This window comes from Scomber japonicus, chromosome 19 (genome assembly GCF_027409825.1).
Source record: "Scomber japonicus isolate fScoJap1 chromosome 19, fScoJap1.pri, whole genome shotgun sequence".
NCBI classification, from domain to species: Eukaryota; Metazoa; Chordata; class Actinopteri; order Scombriformes; family Scombridae; genus Scomber; species Scomber japonicus.
In genome coordinates this window covers 15,368,795-15,392,447 of record NC_070596.1, presented here as the reverse complement: position 1 = coordinate 15,392,447, position 23,653 = coordinate 15,368,795, and the positions used below count along the sequence as shown (strand labels likewise).

Sequence of the window (23,653 nt, the reverse complement as noted above, 5' to 3'; positions counted from 1 at the left end):
CATTTGCTTGCTATTATTATGAAATATTGTAGCCAGCAAAAAACTTTTTTCATTCAGAAAACAAACATGGGACTTTTGTCAGTCAAATTATTTGATTGTTGAGTGAATAATAGGAGACAGGCTGAATTTTATTATGCTAATTCTGAAGGTTAAATTATGAGTCTGTAAATGCATCTAGTTTGCACTTGTTGTGAAAAAAAGCGTCCTTGAGAACAAATAAAGTTCTTTTCAGAGATGGAGGGACTTCATTTTTTATGCCAGATGAACACAAACTGCACAAATTGAAGTGTCATACCAATTCAAAACTCTGAAAGTTGGTGAAAAGGCTTTCACCAACTTTCAACGTTTATCTCAAAAGTCTTCATATCATGTTAGAACAGTATCAGTGTGGGGGTCAGGAACCCTTAGAGGCTCAAAAATATAATCAGATATGTTTTACATGGCATAGCACAGTACTGTGTTCTTTAGTCATATGAGTGGATCAGACCAATTAAGCACTGAAAGGTATTCAACAAATATAAACTGACCCTTTGATCATACAACACAATGTTTTAAAAAAGGTTATAATGAAATTTATATATATACAAATAATGGGATATATGTACCCCCCCTCGCCTTGCTTTATTTATAGAAAGTGTCACTTACAACATGTGTGACAATAATACAACAACAGAAACAATTAGGCATAATAATGCAATAAAGACAAAGTAATAATAACTAAACTAAACTAAACTAAACTACATAAATAGAAAAATAACAGAAGATGTGGGCAGTAAAATCATAGTTCTTTCACATCCTAGAAAACACATGGAAACTATACTGTTGAAAAAAAAAACATTACATTTTTTCTTTTATACTGGAAATATATTTTTATTTTCTGTTATTTTTTATTTTCTATGTTTTTGTAAATATGTAAATATGTATGAGAAGACAGATTGTTAATTGAATAGTGGAGGCATATGCTTCATCCTACTCCTTTTCGGACATGTGTTCACATTATTATTGTTGTTTTGACTATTGTCTTGTTTTGACTATTCTCATTGGTTTTGTTTGTTTGTTTGTTTCTCAGATTACTTTTTTTGTGTTACTCATACATGTTCGAAATAAAGCAAAGCAAAAGCAAAGCAATAGTTAAATTCCTGTGACGTACCTTTTTTTTTTTTTTTCCTGTGACGTACCTATTCAGACTGTACGTAACCATAGTACGTAATCGCGACGTTGTTTGTGTGTTGCTGTTCTGGGGTGGCTAAAAGTTAGCTGAAGGGTTACAGTAGGTGACTTCACACTGTTTTAAAGGTGTATTTTTCGACGATAAGATTGGACATTTAAGCGACATTTGTTAAATACAGAACCCACCTACTTTTTCCATTCGGGGGTTGTTTTATCGTAGAAGGTTAGCTATTAGCCGAGGAGGCTAACTTGGTCCACAATGGAGGGCAGCGCCAGCGTGAGGAAAGCACTGTCCGGGACCCTCGTCCCCGCATCGGTCACGACTGTGGCTCTCCGACAGCAGCCCGAGGACGAAAAGGAGAAGCAGACGAGAAAGGTCCTCGATGAAGAGCAGTACATTGAGGTAGCTAAATGATGTGTATGGTACGGAAATAAGCGGGGACGGGCTAGCTATCAGGCATCACAACAGTCAGTGCTGCGTTTGCTAACACTAGATTAAGAAACAATTTAACAGGTTCACTATTCAGTGTACAAGTATTGCTTTTGATTTTGAGCTTGTTTTGTTGTTAATCGGGGAATAATTAACTAAACAACTCTTCATCGCCCTCATCTACCTCTTTTAAGGAACAAATTAAGGTGGTATATACACTCACTGGCCTCTTTATTAGGTACATCTGTGCAATCTAATTCAATCCAATACAACAGCTCTGCTTTAAATTCTTCACTTATGAAGTTTATACATTTTCAGGTTTTGTTGACATTGTCAGTTAGGTGGTAATTCTGCTTTCTTATTAAGGACATAGTTGGTGGTGGTGATGTATTAAGGTGCATTATATTGACTGGTGTTCCTAATATTTTGCCCACTCCATTAACATACATGAGGGGGGCAAAATATTAGGAACACTAGTCAATATAATGCACCCTAATAACCACTATCTCCCACTATGACCTTAATAATAAACATAAAGCAGACTTATCACCTTTTTGACAATGTTAACTAAAACTGAAAATGTGTAAACTTCATAAATGTAGAATTTAAAGCAGAGCTGCTGTATTTGAGTGAATTAGATTGCATTAGGTACCATTTAAGTGCCCGGTGTTCATCAGTGTACATCAGTGTAGGAGTCGTATCAAGATATAAGATTAGGTTGATATGTTCCAGGATTTGGGCAATTGCAATATTTTGATTTAATATTCTTGGGGAATTTCATCAGGGTAATGATATCGTAATACTGGGTCCAAAAATATCCTGCTCTATCACATGACACTGTAAAGCTGAAACTGAATCAAATAAACAATCTTGATAAGCAATTATTGGATTAAATACAAACAATGTGTACACGTCCTCTCTTGGGCTGTGAGAAATTGTGAGTGTCATTTACAGATCATCTACAGATTGAGATCAAGAGGAATAATAATAGTTAGTTTCTGGCCTACCTTGATTTGCTTTTGGCTCTAGCAAGCTATGAAGTATATCAGACTGAGAGTGGAAAAAAAAAAGAATGTCCATTGTGTTATTGTCCATCAGAGTTTAGAGAAGATCATCCAGAGGGACTTCTTCCCAGATGTGACTAAACTGCAGGCACAGATGGACTATATTGATGCGGAGGAAAATGGAGACCTTGGGAGAATGAGAGAGATATCCATCCAATATGGATCATCTCTGACAAAGTCTACACCACGATCATCTGCACCCTGTGAGTAATACATTGAATTATATACTGTATTTTCATGTTGTTATACATTACTAGAAGGAAAGAACATTGTGTTTGTTTTGCTGCTCAACGTAAGAATTGATTGATTATATTAGCTAGTGATGATATATTATGTGAGGTATAGAATGTATCTGTTAGCCATTTCTTCTGGGTCCCATAAACATGCTTTACATCTGGGTTTTTTCTCCACCCTCTTTGTGTGTAAGATGTGACACCAGCTAGTTTTGAAACACCAGTGGGTCATGCAGGATCCCCCTCCTCCACTCGTGGCACCAAAGTTATAGATGGTGGTAAGTATCTCATTTTCTTAGTATTGATATGTTGGGGATATTATGATTAGATGTTTATCTGTGTACTCATATGAACCCACAGACCTGTGTCCAACTTTAAAACCGACCTAAATCATGTCACATTCTGTACATTTTTCTCCTCCTTCTCTCCTCTGTCTTATGAATGAACATGTTTGGCAGTTCTACGCTAAAAAGTGGAGATACAAATTTAACCTGATTTCTATTGATGTTGTATTTTAGAGATCAAGGATGATGAGAAGGAAGAGAAAGAGCTGCCCTGTCTCGATCGCTTCCTCGCTAAAAATACCAGCGAGGATAATGCATCATTTGAACAGATAATGGATCTGGCAAAAGACAAGGAGAAACTCAAGCATGCCTGGTTATATGAGGCTGAGGCTGAATTCAAACAGGTTGGTACTCAGAAGCTCACATATCCAAGTGTAAAAAAAAAGTGAACAAAATCTACTTTTGAGTATCAAACAATTACCACCAGTAGCCTTGAAAGGTGGCTATTAAAAGTTTGTAGTAGTAGTAGTTTGTAGTTTGGTCCTGCACAGAAAACCACATGTCTGATCATTGTCACTGATACCAAGTCCAACCAAGTCAGTATTGGGACATTATCAGTATTTGTATTGGTGAAAGCATTTGTTTATTGTCATTTAGATGTTTATTAAAATGATGGCACACACCTAGTCTACACTTGGATAACATTTATAAACACTCAATACTATTTTCCAGCGCCATGAGGAGAAACTTGCCTTACCATCAATAGAGAAGGCAGCTCTTGAATGTACCAAAGCTGGACTGGAAACATGGGAGTACAAAGCGAAGAATGCCTTGATGTATTATCCAGAGGGTAAGAGGACCAAACTTGGATTGATTCAAGGCGGCTTAAAAAACACATCATGAAGTTAAATAAAGTTCTGTTCTGTGAAGGGTGGAATTGAATTTCTCTTTGTTTAAATTAGGTGTTAAAGATGACGATGCTCTTTTCAAGAAGCCAAGGGAGGTAGTTCATAAGAACACGCGCTTCACTGTCGACCCATTCAGCAAAGCTCTCAACAAGAGCCAGATTCAACAGGCTGCAGCTCTCAATGCACAGGTAAATTAGAAGAATATAATATATAGTCACAAAATGCATGATGTAGCATCAGGGAAAGCTACTTTGTGTAATTTACATTAATCTCTGAATCATGTGGCTGATCGATCATGTTTTCTGGACAGTTCAAACAGGGGAAAGTTGGCCCAGACGGGAAAGAGCTCATCCCACATGATTCTCCAACAGTGAATGGATATGGCTTTGAAAGATCACCTTCCCCTGCTCCTGGTAAGCAAGTCTGAAAATCCTTTTCAACATTGTAACAGAGCTGAGACAAACAAAACTACATGGGTTAATGATGCAAGTAGGAGAATAGAGTTTTGAAGTCTGTTTTTTGTGTCCTCTCAGGTGTAGCTGAGTCACCTCTGATGACTTGGGGTGAGATCGAGAGCACCCCGTTTCGTCTGGATGGATCAGACACCCCATATGTTGAGAGGAACCATGGTCCATCGTTTAAGGTAATGAAGTTTCATTAGCTGTAATGATTTGTAAACCATTACGTTGAAGTTATAAGTTGTAAAATGTCGAGTCTTAAACAATGTTTTTTCTCAAAGATTCCAGAGCCAGGAAGACGAGAGCGGTTGGGTATAAAGATGGCCAACGAGGCTGCTGCTAAAAACCGTATGAAGAAGCAGGAGGCATTGCGAAAGGTCACAGAGAACCTTGCAAGGTAATGACATTTGACTGTCTCCACTATTAAGAAAGTTACCACGCTGTTTTTTTAGTGAAGTCATTAACTGACTACATCAACCTTTGTATTGCAGTCTAACGCCTAAAGGTCTGAGTCCAGCCCTCACCCCCGCCCTGCAGAGGCTTGTAAATCGCACATCCAGCAAGTACACGGACAAAGCCCTAAGAGCAAGTTACACCCCATCGCCCTCACACACAGTCCTTGGTTGCAAGTCTCCCTTCGGTGGCCCATCCACTCCCTCAGGAACACCAACGCCAAACAAAGCCAAGACGCCGAGCACTCAGGACCTCACTTCACTCACAGACAATCTGCTGCAGCTTCCAAAGAGGCGGAAAGCCTCTGACTTTTTCTAAAAGGGACCCTTTTCTCTACTGGGATTGTACAAAAACACACTTCTTATAATGTGGAGAACTCAATTATGACTTTCAATACTAAGTTTTCAAAGCACATCTTTCGGCTGGATAACTGGATAGAGGAACATACATTGGATTTAAGAATTTGTAAGGATTTTATTTGTTATATTTTTTGCAGAGATGGATTTATGTAGTTCACTGTGAAATTCATCTTGAGCAGATTCTATTTAATTTAATTTTAAGTTTTCAGAATCAAGTTTTTATTGTTTCTTGTTCAACCGTTACCACTCTTATGAACTTTAATTACCCCTGCCTCATACCCAGCAGCACATACTCGACTGTATTTTTATTTTGTAATTGTAATCCAGCTGTTGGGGCTTCAACACCCAGCTAATAAGAGACGTCATATGTCAGTGTTTTGTCTCTGTATAATAGAAATGACTCAATGTGACGTTTTGCTACCTTGAAATAGTTTCCTCTAATCTCACTGTTTTGTGTTGAAAATGTTTTTTTGGGGGAGGGGAGGGGGGGGGGGGCTCTGGGCTTCAGTTAGAAAGCTCATGATTAATGTTTTTCTATGTTTCTTTTTGCCATTTATCCATCAAGTTTAAAATTTAAAGTGAAATAGGCAGAACTGGACCCAGGAACATACAACTGGTCCACCTTTAAAACATCTATAATGAATTTGGACCTTTTTAGGTGTAAAATGGTCTGCAAGAGAATATCTTGCCATATATCAACAGTTCTGTCTCCTACTGGTGGTCCAACAGAACTGTGAATAACAACCTTATTCCTTATTTATTTATTTATTTTAAAGTTTGCTTCAAAAGTACAGACCTAGTCATACGGTTCTGGGTTTAAACTACAATCAGGAATACTTCAGCAGGGCTTCAGTCTTGTTTTTCTGAACATTAGAGGACACAAAGTTGAAGCTGTGTTGAAGATGAGCAAACTGCTGATGCTTGATTTACAACTTTACCCTCTCAGGGGAGTCATAATTCATCTGGAAGTGTTTTCATAAAAGATGGCATCCAGGAGTTGAGTCATACATTTTAAATCAGCTGTGTACACTTACTTAGACAAACACGCAAATTGATTTCCGTTTAATGTTCATGATACATCTTTATCTACTTTAAAACAATGCTTGCACGCCTGTGTGTACTTTAAAAGCGTTAGTGGTCGCTATTATTCTTTCCGTATGTCCATAGTGGCCACAAAACAATTCATTACTAGTGTAACATTGTGCCAAAATGCATTTTAAACTCCAGCTGAAGCTAATGTGAGGCTTCAGCTGTCTGAGCCTAGTGGGTATCTTCTAGCAGTACAGGTTTTTTTAATAAGAAATTCCCTTTATGTTTCCACAGAGACAGCATTTTCTTGGTGAGCTACATTGGAGGAATAAAATAGAAATTTGTACTAGAAGGACTTGTTGAGACTGCTTTAGTCTCATTTTGGCTACAGCTGAATTTAAGACTGCGTTTATGCACAGAATAAGGATTGTCAGTATTGTCCCCCATGTTTTATATTTGAGTCACATCAGGAGGGGATCATTTCACAGCCTATATTCACAGCAGGAATGATTACAATGATCATGACTTCTTCAGTGTGCCTATGGGCGTATGAGTATTGTTTTAAGGCAAACCTGAAAGTGTCAGCGGGTTTTGATTCTCAACACGAGTTTCATAACTGGTTATAGATGACTGATACTGTGAGATTATTGATAGATGGCATGGATTAGTATGGATGCTCGTGGATAAAAGGACACAGCAGCATCTGTGGATTTTTAGGAGAGTTGGTACAACTTCTGTTTCATTTTGAGCTGTTTGAATTGTGTCTTGTGACTTGTGACAGTATGATTGTGGTTCTTCACACACACACACAAATCATGTGCACACGAAAGCCTGAGAGCAGATGTTAAGACATTAGATGTCTTCTATTATGATCACAATAGTGGGCTGTGATACTTCCTCAAAGACAGAGACAGGCATTCAACCTTTTTTGGTCATTGTAGTCATGAAGTTTGACCCACGGGCTATCTCACAAGGTCAAATGATGGGAAGAAGGGCCATAAAATAGAAAATGACATGACAGATTTAGGGTTTGTCACAAAGGATCTGAAAGAAAAAGAAAATCTTATTTCACTGAGTGTTTTGAGTAAAATAAAAAACTTAAGGAGGAGATTTTAGAATACATATCTGCTTAATTGGAGAGCCTGGTGATGTGGAGCTGTGTCCATTAGTGACCTTAGGTTAAGTGATGTTGTCACATGTCATTAGCTTTTTTTAATTAGCAGTGCAATCACACTTTAATCCAAGTCCTCCTGTGTGTGCGGGTGAGTAGAAAACAGCCCCTCTCATGATGCTGTGATGGACTGCGCTCGAGCAGCTATTATATTTTGGCCTTGATTTGTCAAATCTAAAGGGACACACACACACACACACACAGAGACGTTTGGTTATCGTGTGTCACGCTGAGTATAATCGGCTCAACTCCGCCCAGGCAGCTCCTCCGGTTGATAGCCTGTGCGTTGCATGATTGGGATTGTTGTGATGGGACGACGCAGCCATCTTGGATCCGAGCCGCTTCGCACCGAGCAGCAGCAGCAGCAGGAGCAGCAGAGGACGGTACCGGAGGAGCCAGCTGGCCGCCGATAGCTGCCCGTCCAGATTGTACTGTCACCGTGTGTTAAGACTATGCGTGTCGGACTTTATTTTCCCACGTTAATATCCGCTTTGAGAGCATAAAAATGGGCGTAAATCGAGTCCACTGCTCAACGTTATAAACCCGGAGAGGTCGACGGCGGCGCAGATCCGTCTCTCTGTTATATCTTTTACATTTCTGGATAGAGGAGTTACTATGAATGGAGGATAAATGTTGCCAAAGGCTGACAGCAGCAGTTTCGTCCTCTTCTCTCTTCTCTTCGTCCTCACATTAACGGACCCGCCACGGACAGGTAAATAAATCCCAAGTTTTTTTTTTTCTGTGTGTGTTTTTGTTGTGTTTTTTTTTCTTCTTTCCTTTGCACACATCCCCTGTTTGAAAGTGGGAGAAAGGGGGATTACAGCTGCGTTGCTATAGGCATATCAGGAGAGAGGAGGCCTAGCAAGAGGAACCAGGGGCTCCGGTGGGGTTTTCCACCGCTGCTCCGCTGCTGCTGGACGGCGTGGTTTGTCCGCTTGCTCTCGGCACTGTGGTAGAAAATAATTTTTCCTTAAACTTAAAGCTTCACTCGATAAATAATAAGCGACAAACACCTAACGAGTGCTGCCCATTTTTACTTTACTTAGCCTTAGCATTTTCTGGAAAAACACAGTCAGCGCTATTTGTTTTTTCCCCCATATAAAGACCGTCTCCTCTCTTTCTTTTTTTTTAGAAGTAGTTTTGACATTAACTAACTGTTACAGCTGTTTTGGGAAACTATCATAAAGCTATATCTCGACTCCTATAATAAAGGGCGGGTGCCTGCAGTCCTCTACGTGTGTATAAACTGTTTATTCTTCACTACATCATTTTGCTTGGTCTCCGTTTAGCTGTGAAGCTCTGATTTGAAATGCATGTCAGAGATTCATGCTCCTGCATCAAAACACCCTGCTTCTCATTGACTCATCCTTAAGCTGCACACTTAAACATAACAGATTATTACATTACACCAGTGTCTCCTTTTTTTTATCCCCCAATTCTGGTCCTGGTGCAACCCTTCTCCTGCAAGTTTTCTTTTTCGATGTTTCCTTCTTTTTAAATACATCTGATTCAAATGATCAGCTGTTTAACAGGCTCTGCAGAAACCTGATCTAAGGAGGCATTCATTTGGATCAGGTGTGTTGGAGCAGAGGGACATATAAAACATGTAAGGCAGGGGTTGGCAAAACACGGCATTACACAGCCATACAGTTGTCATAACACTCATGAAAATGCCTTGAAACACATTTACGTGACTTATGAGTCAATATGTCGAAATGGGGAAGAAAGCATCCCAGGTTGATATTTTGTCACAGCTGCAGAACATATAAGACAGATGATAGTACACGATGTAAGAGTAAAACAACATTATCCCTTCCTGCAAAATCTGTCCACTTCCAGTACAATATTGTGTCTAGTCTACTTGAGATTTTAAACATATATTTGTCTTTAAAAAGCACATATTCTGACTTTGAATCCCTGGATGCAGTTAATCTGCAGGAATACAGATGCATCACATGGTTTTTCCTTAAGGCTCTGTCTTGTGATCCTCAAAGTTGGATGTGAATGGAGAAATGTATAAATTCAACTTATATAGGATAACAACAGAAATAGTTTGGCTCAATCCAGAGCAGCGACGGCCTGCTCTGAAAACATATTACACAACAAAAACACAGCACGCTTGTCATTGTTACGTTGTGTTGCAGGGTTAGCTCTCGGGCAGATATTGAGTTTGTATTAAGAGACTCTCTGTGGTTCATTTCACTCAATTATAGAGTGTAATCAACTGTCATTATGCATCTTTTCAAAGGTGAATGCAATGAATTATTTGCTGGGCTGTTCTTGAGCAAACACCTTTTTGTTTATATGAGTGAAATTAAAAAATCCATCCATATTTCATCCTTTTTCCTAATACTTTTTACAAATACAAATTGTTTCCTGAGCTTCACTTGTTTTGAAACCAATGCCAGTTGTTTGGGTGATACTGTGGCCTTTATGCTGAGGTCGCAGTTTTTTTCTTGTATAAAAGATGTGCTTTTGTAGGGCATGCTGGTGCACATCAAGTGCAGGGCCTGAAGCTTGATGCCTGCATGACTTGGACATTAAGCTGAAGAATAATCCAGTTTGCTGTAACATAATTCAGTTAAAAAAGTTTCATGTCACACAGTGTCTTACACAATCTGATTAGCAGAAGTGCATAAATCTTGCAGCTGTTGCTTCAGACCTCCAAATCACTAATCAGTATTTGATTTTGATCAAAATTAAACTTTTTTATTTGACTTATCTGATTTCCAAACTCAAAGACTTCTGCATTTTAACATGTGGGCCAGGCAACATTGAGGTAGAAAAATGTGTATGCATGTTAGGCTAACGACACTTTAAAACAAAATATGTGACTCAGCTAGTTTCTCATGCATGCATGTTACACATAACACTACCTTGTATTGCAGCAGTAAGTCAGAAATGCAATAACAGGAATGGATATGACCATCTACACATAACAAGGCGACTCAGTTGTAAGCACAGTGTTTGGTCTGTGGTGGATTTTAGTGTTTAAACCCACTAATGGATACGATGTGATCAGAAATAAATTGTCCATCACCATCTCAGCTGCTACTAAATTCAGGGCCAGAAGTTCAGACATAAATACTTCCTGTCAGGATGTTCTCACTTAAACACAACAACCATATAGAAGCTGGAGGCAGCTCTTAGGTCTCATACAGACCACTTGTAGGCCAATTGCAAAGCCTGGATTAGTCCAGACTACTTCAGTCCAGATTCAGAATAAGTGTAAAGAGGCTCAACACTGCTAACCTGGTCTCTCGAAAGGCCGTGATCTTAACGGTGCATGGAACAGTCAGTTTAACATTTGGCCGGCATCATCCGTCAACACCAGTCAGATTAGTTTTTTCTCACCTGATACCCCACAGACGACACCCCAGTAGCAGTTGACCCAAATTGCAGTGACCTAGATGAAGCAGACTGGAAATACACTCTTTAATTATTACATGTATTTACTTTTATTTAAAAACTACTGAAGTAAACATCAGAAAAATATCTTTTATTTTGGTAATTAAGCTAACAGCACCACATTAGAGAAGATTACACAGCTTGTAAATTCATCATAAGCCTTCCTCAAATATCAGGCTGAATTATTGCTCCTCTGTCATTTCTTTTAATGAGTTTTCATCTAATTATCCTTGTTTTATTCCTCATACTGTATGTTCTTTCATGAAGAGACATCGAGTCATACATACTGCTTAACTATCATCTTTAAATAGGTTATTAAAAAGAGTTTAAATCATCCACCAAAAAAATTAAAGTGTTAAATAAATATTTCACTTTGCAATAAAACAGAAAACACTAAATATTGGAAAATGAACGTTATTCTGCCAGGTTAAGTATTTAATGAGCTGTGTTTTATCGGGCCTACATTAGCAAAGAGCAGAGGAACACACAAGAGTTATTTCCTGCTACAGAGAGCTTGCGGGACAGCCAAGACCTTCTACACATTTCTGGCTCGAGCGTACCGCTTTTTACGCCAGCACCTGAAACGGTTTGAAACATCTTGTCCGAGCTGCCGTCCCGTATTGTCGAGCAGCGGGGGGGGGGGGAGCTTGTGAAAGGAAGCGGAAATGTCAGGGCGAAACGGAGACCGACGGGTGCCACAGGCCAGAGAGAGTTCAGACAGGATGAGAATATGAGCCTCGTACCTGACGTCCCTCCAAGACGGATTATGTTATGCTGTACGTCAGTAAAGATCATCCCTATCGTCTCTTTAATACTTCAGATGATTAAAATGAATCATATCTCTATTAAAACATATTAAATATTGACTCACGTCCGCTCCAACAAAGAAATAAAACTGTTAACGCTTGTGGGAAACAGTTCAGTTTGACTTGTAAGTGCTTTTTATCTGCTCAGTGCTGAGAAAATAAATGGATTTTTAAATGTGAGATATAAAGATGGGGGAAAAAAAGAAATGAATGCCTGTACCCACTCACTGCTTTTAACAGATACTTTGTTGATATGAATCATCAGTGGCTGTGTGTGTGTGTGTGTGAGAGAGAGAGAGAGAGAGAGTGTGTTCGGGCAGTCTCTTATTCTTTATTGTATTTTCCTGTCCGTTACGTAAGAGAGGCAGAGGCTGACTTTTCTAAGGGTAGCCAGCACTCACTCATTTGTAGACACAAAATTCAAAGCTTGTGAAAGAAATAGCCTCGATTTTGTTATCCCGCTCGCCCCTGGCCTTCACAGAGAGATCACACAAACCCATAAGAAACTTTATTCATACTGCACTTCTTCAGAAACAAGCGACGAAGTGCTTTACAAACACATAAAACAAGAGTAAATACCAGATAAATGACAATAAATAAAGTAGAATTGTAATTTTAGTAATGAAAATTGATGTATGAATCACTAAAACACATGAATAACCAATTAAAGAGGGAGAAAAAGTGCATTTTTAAGAGAGATTTAAAAGAAAAAGTAAAGCTAGTTTCTCTGATATACTCCAGCAGTCGCAGGCCCCTGACTCTAAAGGCTTGTTTTGGTTTTTAGCCTCAATCTAAGAAGTACTAACAGGCCTTTGCTTTATATCTCACACTGGACTTCTTGTAGTTAATTATAAGCCATTAGCCGTCTCCCTCCTTTCCCTCTTATTCTTCTTCTGTCTTGCCTCTAAACAAAAATCCACACATTAACCTTTATTAAGTATGTGACATCCCTGCCAAACAAGCAGCTAAAGACGAGCTTTCAATCAGCTGTTGATCAGAGCTCATTCAGACACTCCGATCACCAGGCAGCTCAGATAATGGCAGAGGAAGTGCACTTCATCATGAAGCCGTTGCAGCTTTAGATAGAGGCTGTTTTTAATCTTGGTAGCTGTGCTGATAACCCAGAGCGCTACGCCACAGGTATCTGAATAAATTGTACTCATGGATGTTTCAGCGGCACAGAAAGCATAATTATTGATGTCTGCAGGCAGCAGGAGTTTACTCAAACAGAGCTCAGGTGCGTCAGAAGGCATAAATCAGACATAAATCAGGCAATATATATATTTAGCCCTGAAAGAAATAAGATTTAACTCAACGAGAGCCACAAGGGTTTGTTTCATCAGCTGGCAGACGTACAGGCAAAGAAAAGGCTCAGGTGAAAGTGTTTAAAGCTCATCTAAATAAAGTGTTGATGTGTGCAGATAATTAGTAACCAGTGTGAGAGTGTGAGTTAATTATTACTGATATTATATTCTCACATTATTATCCGTCAGAGATCTTAAAAAAACCTGTCATCTTTAAGAGCTGCAAGCATCTTTGAGTCTCATCCATTCACAAACAGTTATTAGATCAATTATTAACATCACAACCCCTCTCTAATGTTTTTGGGATGTGAGGTCTCTAATGTTATCCATCACTTTGACACATATTCAGGTTTGATGAGATCAGCGGTAATGCGTTCAGTCTCTGGAGACTCGGACGGGCCTGTAATGCGTCTCAATCCACTTAGTGCTAACTAAGACAAGGTGATGTCATTGGCGAAGGCGATATGCATTAATGTCCACCTTTTAAAATGTTTACTTTTTTCAACATAGATGGTGAATATTTGTTTTTTTTTTCACCTCATTTCTAGTTAATAAGAACACAGCTTAATGTAGCTTTAGCTGGCTGTCGCAACCTCACATGGGTTTAAACTGGGACCAGTGGGATAATGGTTAAAGCCCTCAGAAATCACCATGTTAACGTTTTGAACTGGAAACTCTCAGACCTGATAGAAACTAGGTTTGTTAACTTTTCTCCATCCTCCAACGTTACTAAATTTAAGTCCAGTGAAAAACTGTTGGAAAATGGTTATTTCCTTTTAAAAAAACACACTATTGGTGAGGCTGCACTCTGCAGTGTGATTATAATATAATGTAATGATTGGAAAGTCTTAATCAAGTCTGATCTTTTACGGGACATCTGAATTTATCAGTACATTTGTAACCACACATCTTAAAGACCTGTTTTATTTGATCAGTGTATTAAAGCCCAGAGTAGGTTTGACGTGGCTCTCTGTGTGTGTTTGAGTACATGTACGGAAGCTGTTGGTACACAGATGAAACAACAGTGACAGCCTTGAAATAGCTCGGAGGTTTTCCTAAGTAAATTAGTGTCGCCTTATTTGTCAGGTGAGTGGGTGGTCTAGCTTCATCGTAAGTAAACAAAAAACCACCTGTAGTGACTAGTCCAGAACAGCTGGTTTAATAAAGCCAGTCCTGCATGAGCAGCTGGAGAAAATCACTGACCAACACCAGAGAAGTGTTGACAGCAGAAATAACAGCCTCCCTCACACGCAACAGGATGAATATTGTCCTTTTTTGGCTCAAGTGCAACAACAACAACCAGAAATTGGCAGCACATTGACATACAGGATAGTTCACTCTATTGTTTCTATTTGTTTCAGGTCCGCGGCTAGCTCTGGCAAGATTATTGTCAGGTAAGCAAGCTGAATGTGTTTGAGTGTAGCTGTCTGGTCTTTTTATAGACGGCTCCTTTTTAATTTGAAAAGACTTGTGATTATTTTATTATCTTAATGTCTCACATTAAAAAGTAGTTAGAAACAGAGCCCTCCCTCATTACTCTAAATCATTTTATAGCAGCTAATGAAGTTTATCTATCGACTTATTTCAAAACAAGATAATGACAGTTGAACTTTCTCTGCCCCCCCCCCCCCCTGCCCCCTCCCCTCGTGATCAATAATGTTGCCGGGTCCAGTTTGAGCCTCTCAGTAGACTTGCTCATTCATCACATGAGGGAGGCTCGACGCTGGCAGCTCTGATGCAAAGGCGTCTTTTTATGTTAATCACACATGGCGTGGAGACCCACTTAGCACAAACGGTGTTGCCGGAGGATAAAGCGGACAAAAAGGGGGGGCCTGTAGAGAGTGTGTGTAAGTGTGTGTCTGCTGTAGGTCCACCACTTTCCTGCAGGCTTATTTTCACTGGTGTCATTTTTAAATAAAACGACATGATCGATCGAACAGAAAAATGATGTTTTGTTGGATTTGTAACTTCATTGGAACTAAACTGAACATATTTAGTTATCAGCTGCTGCAGATTTTCCTCTTTGCCAGGATCCCTTTTCTAAGTCCGACCAATTATCTCTTTTCCCTTCGTTGTCGTCTCTGAGCATTGAATTTGGGAATGAGCTAAAAAGGCAGACAGGAAATGTCTATTATGTTACACTTTAGTGTCCACTCGCTGCTGGTCGAGTTCATTTAGTTCTGCTCTTTTTTTTTCTTTGGCTCTCAGGAGGAACATTAAAAATCCGTTTATCTATTCCCTGCCCTTAATTTTCACCTCATCACCATCTAAGATCTCTCGTTTTATTAGCCGCCGTAAAATCTCACATGGCCTCATTCAGTCCTCCTCAGACTCTTGGCTTTAAAGGTTTTTCTCTTGTATAGAAACGGGTTCAGTCACGTGCAGGTATGACCACACAAACTCTCTTGTCGTATTTCAGAGCAGCGCTGCAGCCCTGGGCAGTTTGCCTGCCGCAGTGGGAAGATGCAGTGTATCCCAATGTCCTGGCAGTGTGACGGCTGGACAGCATGTGAGGACAAGAGCGACGAGATGGACTGTCCCCGTGAGTATATTCACTTAAGCCCTTTTACAGCCACGCTGTTACCTAACACCCAGAACGCCATTGATTTCTGGAAAGAATAGCAACACTGGACACCTTTTCACACTTGGACGGAGGGGTCACAGCTCTGGACACACAGTTGTGAAAGCACAGAGATAATACTTTAAAGACACTGAGATCTAATCAAGAAATACTCAGATGTTAAGTGATGTATGTAGATCACAAATGTGTCCCTGACTGAATTGGTAGATGACCCAGAAACACTCATAGCGTGGGAAACAGTGGGGACACAAGAGGACCCCCAGACGCAGTTCAATCCAGCTGGTCTGCTTTTACTTAGCAGCTCAGTCGAGGTTTTAAGTCTGCAGCCAACAGTGAATCAGAATGCAAGACCAGCAGCTCTGGACTGACAGCGTCAGATGGCGGAGGGAGGCCGGGTTTAATTCTGAGTGGCTGCACATGTGTCTGTGTTTTTGTTTACTGTTTGTTGATCTCTTCAACACCGCATCGACGTTTCAGCACAAAGCCTTTTGACCGAAATCCTATTGTTTTCCTCTTAAATCCAAGAGAGACCTTATCCTCAGATTTCTGATGGCATAATGGGAATTATTGAAAGGATTGAGCACAGCATGTGACCTCCATACAGCAATAGCTGTGCATGCATGGAGTTACCCTGCAGCCCTGCCAACAACAGTTTTTTTTTTTTACATTGTTCGTTCTTGAGAAAAGCAGGAATTGTTTAAGACAGAAACAACAGAACTGAACACTGTTTATTCAGCAATGAAATAGCTACTTAACACAAATGCACATTGAGTCTATTCAGTGTGATCAGGAGGAACAAACATTATGTTTAAGCCTGTTTCTAATGTGCAGTTGTTGTGCTTTCACGGTTAAATGCATGAAAACCTCAAACATTGCTCGACTTTGCCTCAGTGAGGTCTTATTGTCGACTAAATCAACAGCACGCACCCAAATCAATCAACTTGTTTGTTAGTTAGCTCTTTGTTGAATAACATGGCACGGAGAAGAAATCCTTCACACAAATTCCAGCAAGACAAACAGCAGATGAAACTATTCAAGCTCATAATGCAGAAAACTGAAGAGAGGAAACTGCATTACAAAATACACTAAAAAACACGCTGCAGGGTGTATATAAGCATAGCAAGCAGTCTCTGTTATTGTACATTAATACAACATGCATTAGTATTACAGTCTAAATATGTAGGAAAGAGTAACAAACAAAAGTAAGATAGAAATATTTATCATAAAGAAATTGTAGCTATTAGTTTTTAGATTTCCAAAATGTCACCAGTTATATTTTCAGTTGAGTTTAATGTCTGAATTTGCGGAGCTGCTCTCGCTTCCTTAATAATTCAAACAGTGCAGCAGAGAAAAGCCCCATTGTTGTTTTTGTAACCTGTCAGTCTGCTCTGTGCCTCTTCTGTCAGCACATACAGTTTCTGTAAAAAATGAGTCAAGTGCAGCACTATAATTATTTTAGTTTTTTAGGATACAATAGTTCCTCTAAATAATTACATGTTCAGCACATGAGTAATAGTGAAAATCAGCCTGTATGAAAAAGACAAATCTAATGTTTGCTCTTGTTTCCTCTTTTGATAAGCAGACGTCCTTCTTGTTTTAATTTTTAGTGCTACAAAAAAAAAAACAGCACTTCTAAATTAAGAAAAGTACATTTAAAACAAATCTAGCTGTTGGTATTTCACCAATTTCATAAATTTTACATCAAAAAGTGGCACAGTGATGGATCTCTCTCTTTTTTTTTTTTTTTTGTTATTTTTAGCAGGCTCCCCTCCCGTCCTCCCAATGTTGCATAAAACAGACGACTCACTAAAGCATTGAGTGTGGTATATTCACAGGAGACTGATCCTGACGTCAGCCACATCTCAGCCTCCTTACAGAAAGATTCAAGATTGTGTTGAATGCAGACAACGCTGAAGTTTTCCCCTCAGTTCAATTCAGTGAAGCTTTATTGGCTCAATCAGACTGAATAAGGTGGTACAAATAAGGGAAAAACAGGTTTAAATAGGCAAATGACATATTATGCTTGAGGGAGGAGAAGGAAGAAAAAAAAGGGTAGCAAAAACCAAAAGCTGAATCGCTGTAGAAAATGAATCAACAAACAGACACAATCTGCACTGTTTGAATTTGGCTCTGCTTTTATCCTCTTCAAATCTGCATTAGTTTCCTCTATCTTGTTTTTGAGACATAGATTGTTGCCATCACACAAATGTCATGTTGCTAAATTGGCATCTTAAGTGATGTATGCAGCACAGGAAGAAATGTTGAAGCACATGAAGTGAATAATGAAGTGAAGGATGAAATTATTTAAGAGCTATCAATGGATATTTTGACTTCTATGGTTTTTGTCAAATACCTGCACACACAGATAACAAATAAAAAAGTGTCAGAAGCAGCTTACACAGTTTATCTATGTGTATGTCGGACTATCAAACAAATGAGAAGCGGTTCATTCTTGCTGGCTAATACTTTGTGTCTGTGGACTCAAAACCTGACAGCGCCTCGTTACATCACAGGCTTTTAACAGGTTACACAATATAAACCAATATGTCCACTCCAAAGATGATTCACAGTTCAGCAGAATTTTATTATAATGAATACAAAAATAGAAGGATGGGAAAAACAGTCCACCCCGATTGACCTTGAGTTATTTGTTTTGCAGCTATAAAAGAAGAGAGGTTTCGTTTCGGGAACGGATACGACCAGGTGGAAGATGTCATCGGTGTGGCTCAGCCTGTACGCTTCAACAGTAAGCACTTAACTGAAGTTGATCATACGGTTGTTGAGTCTGCATCTTGATTACGTTTCCGGCTTTTATCAACCACAATGCTCAAGTGTCTTTTTTTCCCCCCATCCTCAGAGAAATGCCCCAGCGGGTGGCATCACTACGAGAAGACGGCGAGCTGCTACAAAGTTTACCTGAGGAATGAAAACTACTGGCAGGCTGTGGACACCTGTCAGAAAGTAAACGGTTCACTGGCTACGTTCGTTACCAACGAGGAGCTGCAGTTCATACTGAAGATCGAGGTGGACTTTGACGACAAAGTCTGTGAACGCAGAGACCAGTGCAAGTGAGTTTTAACTTAAGTGTATTTTATTTTGAAAAATGTTAGAAATTGTCGGTACCTATGGTGCAACTTCTTGTTTGGATGTTCTTCTTGTGTAATAAGAAGTTTGTGATTTTTCTACAGACATTTATAGATTAATACATTAGTGTGGTGAACTCCTTTAACTGGCTGTAAATGCATGCTTGAAATCACCATCAGGCTTTTAATTCAGTCACAGAAGATAAACTCAGTGTCTAGGGGATAAAACCTTTTAAGTTTACTGTCTGATTCTCTTCCTAACAAACCCCATGTTTCCCCCAGTGACCTTTTTTATGATATAAACTTTGCAGTCAGGTGTTATCAGCCTGTTCCAGCAGAGGTGGTGTCAGTGATGATGCTGTGCTTTGTTGCATGCCATCTAGTGGCCAGTAGCTGCAGTTGAAAGTGCTCAGTATTTTCTGTGGATTGTTGTATGAACTATTTTACTTTGTACATGAAAACATTATTGCTATTTTCTTTTCTTTAAGGTTTTGGGTGGGCTACCAGTATGTGATCACCAATCAGAACCACTCTGTGGAGGGTCGCTGGGAGGTAGCATATAAAGGTATTAAAGATTTATTTGCTCTTTTAAAAAAATGGAAACTACTGATCTGTAACTTGAGTGTTGTAATGCTTCAAATATTTGTGTTGTTATTTTTTTCCTGAGCAGGGTCGATGCAGGTGTTTCTCCCACCTGAGGGTCTAACTAGTTTTGGGGAGGCGTCACCCACACAGGACAATGTCTTCTGCGCCCAGCTTCAGCGGTTTCAGATCAAAAGCATGAATGAACGAGGTCTGCACAGCTGGCACGCTGAGAACTGCTACAAGAAGTTCCCCTTTCTCTGCAAGAGGAGTATGTGCTCATTTCATCAGAGTTTTATTTAGCTCCTGTCATATGTTTAGACCTTTTGTCCTAATGTTATATTTCCCCAACAGGACAAACGTGTGTGGATATAAAAGACAACGTGGTTAATGAGGGCTACTACTTCACTCCTAAGGGGGACGACCCCTGTCTGAGCTGCACGTGTCATGACGGCGAGCCTGAGATGTGCGTGGCTGCGCTGTGTGAGAGGCCGCAGGGATGCCAGCACTTCCGCAAAGATCCCAAAGAGTGCTGCAAGTTCACCTGCCTGGATCCAGGTACTGAGGCACCCCAAGGACCAGAGCAGTGTTTCTTCTCAAGTGTTTCATCTAATCAAAGTAATTTCCTGTGCAGAAGAACATTCTGTCAGCAGTTTGTGGTTGTGGATGCTTAAACACCTTTAACCTTGATTCCTGGAGCCTCACATTGTCATTTTAAAGTGATATCAGTGCTCACAGTTCCACAAGGTGGAGCTCCTCTCACTTCCACAGTCTGTGATTTACTGCAGGTTTAGACTTTCTGTCAGCTGTTGCTTTGGGATATTTCACACTGTGTTCAAGAGATGAACAACTTTATTATTTTAAACAAAAGTAATATTGCCATTTTGTAATTTTTGTCTCTTTCTTTATTCAGATGGAAACAGTCTGTTTGATTCCATGGCCAGTGGGATGAGACTGATCGTCAGCTGCATCTCATCCTTCCTCATCCTCTCTCTGCTGCTCTTCATGGTGCACAGACTCCGTCAGCGGAGGCGAGAACGCATCGAAACACTGATTGGTGGAAACTGTAAGCATTAAGCCTCTCTTACACACCCTTCTAAATCATAATACTTGAGTTATTTAAAAAGGTCTTCCTGTCATACTTAGTGTCAGTTAAACATTGTAACTACAGCACAATTGACTTTATTTTGTTATTTTCAGATTCTGTGATAGACAAAGTTTGAGTCATTGCTTATTAAACAGTTCAGACTCTCAGCAGCTATTGATGGAAACATTTAGCCATTTCCATAAAGTCTGAGTCACATAACAGCCTCTCCTTTTTCTTGCAAAGTAAATTTATGCTGTAAATGAAGGCTGATGCTTTTGTGCGTTCCCAGTGTTGTCTAGCAGTCATTTCACATCATCCTGTCTCTGTTTTTGTTTTTTTGTTTTTTATTCAGTGCACCACTTTAACCTTGGAAGACGAGTACCAGGCTTTGACTATGGCCCGGATGCCTTTGGCACTGGCCTCACTCCCCTGCATTTGTCTGATGATGGAGAGGGCGGCGCTTTCCATTTTCAAGAGCCTCCTCCACCATACGCAGCCTACAAATACCCCGACATCCAGCACCCCGATGACCCCCCTCCCCCATACGAAGCCTCCATCAACCCAGACAGCCTCCTCTACGTGGATCTTGGTAGGTGCAGAGCCTTTCCTTAGTCATTCATCTATCTTGTTATGAACAGAAAAGAGTCTTTATTCCCTCTCTTTGTCGCTACCTGCAGGTCATAGCGGGGTTCCCATGGTGCCAAGCCAGATGAACGTCATGGTAGACGGGCTCCAGGCCGATATTTCCAACACCTCTGTTCCCTTGCCAAACTTGGCGCCGTCCTCTCAGGAGAGGGAGGACTCCATAGATAGCAGCACCCTCCTGGTGGGGCCCGACACTCCGACAGATGGCCACACCCCCGCTCCCATGCCCGCAGACTGCGCCTCCTCCCTCAGCACCATGGTATAGGACTGTGGACGGACAGCAGGACATTCCCTGCTGGTTGAGGAAGGTCACGAGTTTGTCCTGCTCCACCCACTGCGCCGGGAGAGGACGCAGCGGACTGATCTGTCGTTTATCAAAAATGCTGACTGCAGAGAGGAGAGTTAAAGTTTGTACAGGCATATCAGGAGGTGGAGCCGCCCGCTTCTTTAAGGTGCACTCTGAGAAGGCTCTGCAGTCAGACAGTGGCATCAAAAAGGAGCAGAGAGGACTGTTTCTGTACAGAGGAGACAAACACTACATTAAGAGATGGCTGCACTTTTACTTTAACGCATCGACTGAACAAAGCTTTCCAAACATCTCAGAGCCGGCCTGATTGGTCGAGAAGCCCTGATGTAAATACCCCCTCAGGTCTGTGCCAGTCAGATTTGTTATACTTGTGTGTGTCCAGCACAAAGCAAAGAATGACAGACGGACAATGAAGCCAGCTTGTGCTCCTTGTGCATTTTTTTTTTTGTTTTTTTTTGTTTGCATCATGCCGTCGCTCAAACAGATTAATTTGAATCTGTCTTTCCGTCTCCAGGCTACAATAACATTCTCATCAGTCTCTTCTTTCATAAAAAACCTGCTGTCCCCTCATTTTCTTATTAGTCTGATACATGAAACTGTCTTCCAGGTTTATAGCGCACATTTGCAGAAAAAGGTGTTTTGTAGTTTAACATTGCAAAAAGGTACGGTTAGTTTCCTCCTATAAGGGTTTTTATAAGGTAATGCTGGCACAAGGCATTATGGATCAACGAATGTTGTGGTACTGATAAATCTGAGTTTGGTATTGTGTTCTTTTGATAATTTATGACCGCGGGCTGTAATCTTGATTGTTTTATCATGAGACAGAAACAGTCTAAACTCCCCGTTGATCAGCCAGAAAAGTGATGAAGCTTTTCGAGTGTATGTGTGTTAAGATTAGAGACAATATCCTGCCATTGAATTAAAAAAAAAAAAAAAAAAGTCAATTTGTTTAAAATAACATTTCCAATCATGAAGTCACTGAATCATGCAGATGGTCCCATTGTTACTTTATTATCAGCTATGTATTTGCTCAATGTTTTGCACACTCATCTGTTTTATTAAATCAAGTTTGTTTTTTTCTTTTTACATTTTTTGGGAAAATCATTTGTCAGGTGTCACATTTGGATGCTGCCCCTCAACAGCTGACATGTTTGTATGTGATCTCAGTTATGATGATGTTTTCAGCTACTGATGAAGGTGACGTCACTGACTGTAGCTGTGAGTCTGTTTCTGTTTTGGTGTTGACGGGTCTGAACTGTTATAGTTTCTCAATGGGATCGCAGTTAAAAAAAAAAAAATTATAATAAAAGAAAAAGTATAAACTGTATATTAGGAATGAGTTAGCCCCCCCTCCCCCCTCCCCCTGTTATGACGACAATCGTTTGATCCACTCAAGGATGAATTTTACAAGAATGAAGGAGTCAGATCGACGGGCCTGAGACCCTCAGGTCGGAGTCAGAGTGACCCGCAACCACCAGCATTCAGCCTGCTTTTCATCTGCCTCCAGAAAAACAGCAACTGTGCGTGTGAGCATCTGCGTATCTCATGTTTGAATGTATTGTGTGTATAAAACATTATTATTAATACTTTCTCAAGCTTATTCCCCCCCCCATTTTTCTTGAGTTTTTTTGGCTTTTGACAATCCACCGGATTATCCAGCAAACAAACTCATGTTCTCATAAACTGTTGAAAAGAGTAACGTGTGCATGTGTGTATAGAAGATGGTGTACTGGTTTGGATTTTCTTTTTCTTTTTCTTTTTCATCAAGTTTGTTTGGTTTTATTTCTCAACTTTGCTTTTTGGACCTGCAGTGCATGTTTTTATCTTTTGGCATGCTGGGAGATTTTTCCTTTTTGTTTTGTTTTGTTCAGTTTTTTTTTTGTTTTTTTAATGGAGACATTTTTAGCCAAAACGTTCAGTCCTGTACAGTAGGTTCAAAGACTTTTTGCATATTGTTTAATATCTCTGTATGCATTGAAAAACCTGCCCACAACCCAAACAGCTGCATTTCCACTGTAGTTTCTGTGCTAGACTATGACGGTGTGATGACTAATTTTACTGGATTTGAAATGTTTTATGTATAAAAACAACAGATGCTACATTTTCATTGTCTTTTATTTCATAGCCTTTAAATTTGCAGGGCAGGGTTTGGTGGCTTGTGTTTTTCTGAGTTAGATGTACATCTAATCAAATGCCAAATAAATTGCACCATGAAGGACGACTCCTGCGTCAGTGTGAGCACAGACTGAACTTTACATTGAGCTTCATCAATCACGACATTCAGCTGCTCT

At 40.0% G+C, this 23,653-nt stretch overlaps 2 protein-coding genes across 4 annotated transcripts; both read left to right on the top strand.

Moving 5' to 3' along the window:
- The first annotated feature begins 1,251 nt into the window (after window positions 1-1,251).
- Window positions 1,252-5,735, top strand: ess2 (ess-2 splicing factor homolog). Its single transcript, XM_053340147.1, has 10 exons — window positions 1,252-1,573; window positions 2,699-2,867; window positions 3,092-3,175; window positions 3,416-3,585; window positions 3,914-4,031; window positions 4,144-4,277; window positions 4,400-4,502; window positions 4,623-4,732; window positions 4,829-4,944; window positions 5,039-5,735. The coding sequence occupies exons 1-10, from the start codon at window positions 1,430-1,432 to the stop codon at window positions 5,316-5,318; spliced, it is 1,428 nt and encodes a 475-aa protein (XP_053196122.1). The 5' UTR covers window positions 1,252-1,429; the 3' UTR covers window positions 5,319-5,735.
- Window positions 5,736-7,882: 2,147 nt separating this feature from the next.
- Window positions 7,883-23,552, top strand: dgcr2 (DiGeorge syndrome critical region gene 2). Of its 3 annotated transcripts, XM_053340303.1 has the most exons (11): window positions 7,883-8,271; window positions 14,439-14,471; window positions 15,497-15,619; window positions 18,318-18,404; window positions 18,516-18,726; window positions 19,230-19,306; window positions 19,412-19,594; window positions 19,678-19,881; window positions 20,237-20,389; window positions 20,763-20,999; window positions 21,088-23,552. In XM_053340303.1, the coding sequence occupies exons 1-11, from the start codon at window positions 8,190-8,192 to the stop codon at window positions 21,318-21,320; spliced, it is 1,623 nt and encodes a 540-aa protein (XP_053196278.1). In that variant the 5' UTR covers window positions 7,883-8,189; the 3' UTR covers window positions 21,321-23,552. The 3 variants fall into 3 exon arrangements, with proteins under 3 accessions (XP_053196278.1, XP_053196277.1, XP_053196276.1); XM_053340302.1 differs by lacking the exon at window positions 14,439-14,471; XM_053340301.1 differs by lacking the exon at window positions 14,439-14,471 and having other exon boundaries at window positions 19,678-19,941.
- The last annotated feature ends 101 nt before the right edge of the window (window positions 23,553-23,653 follow it).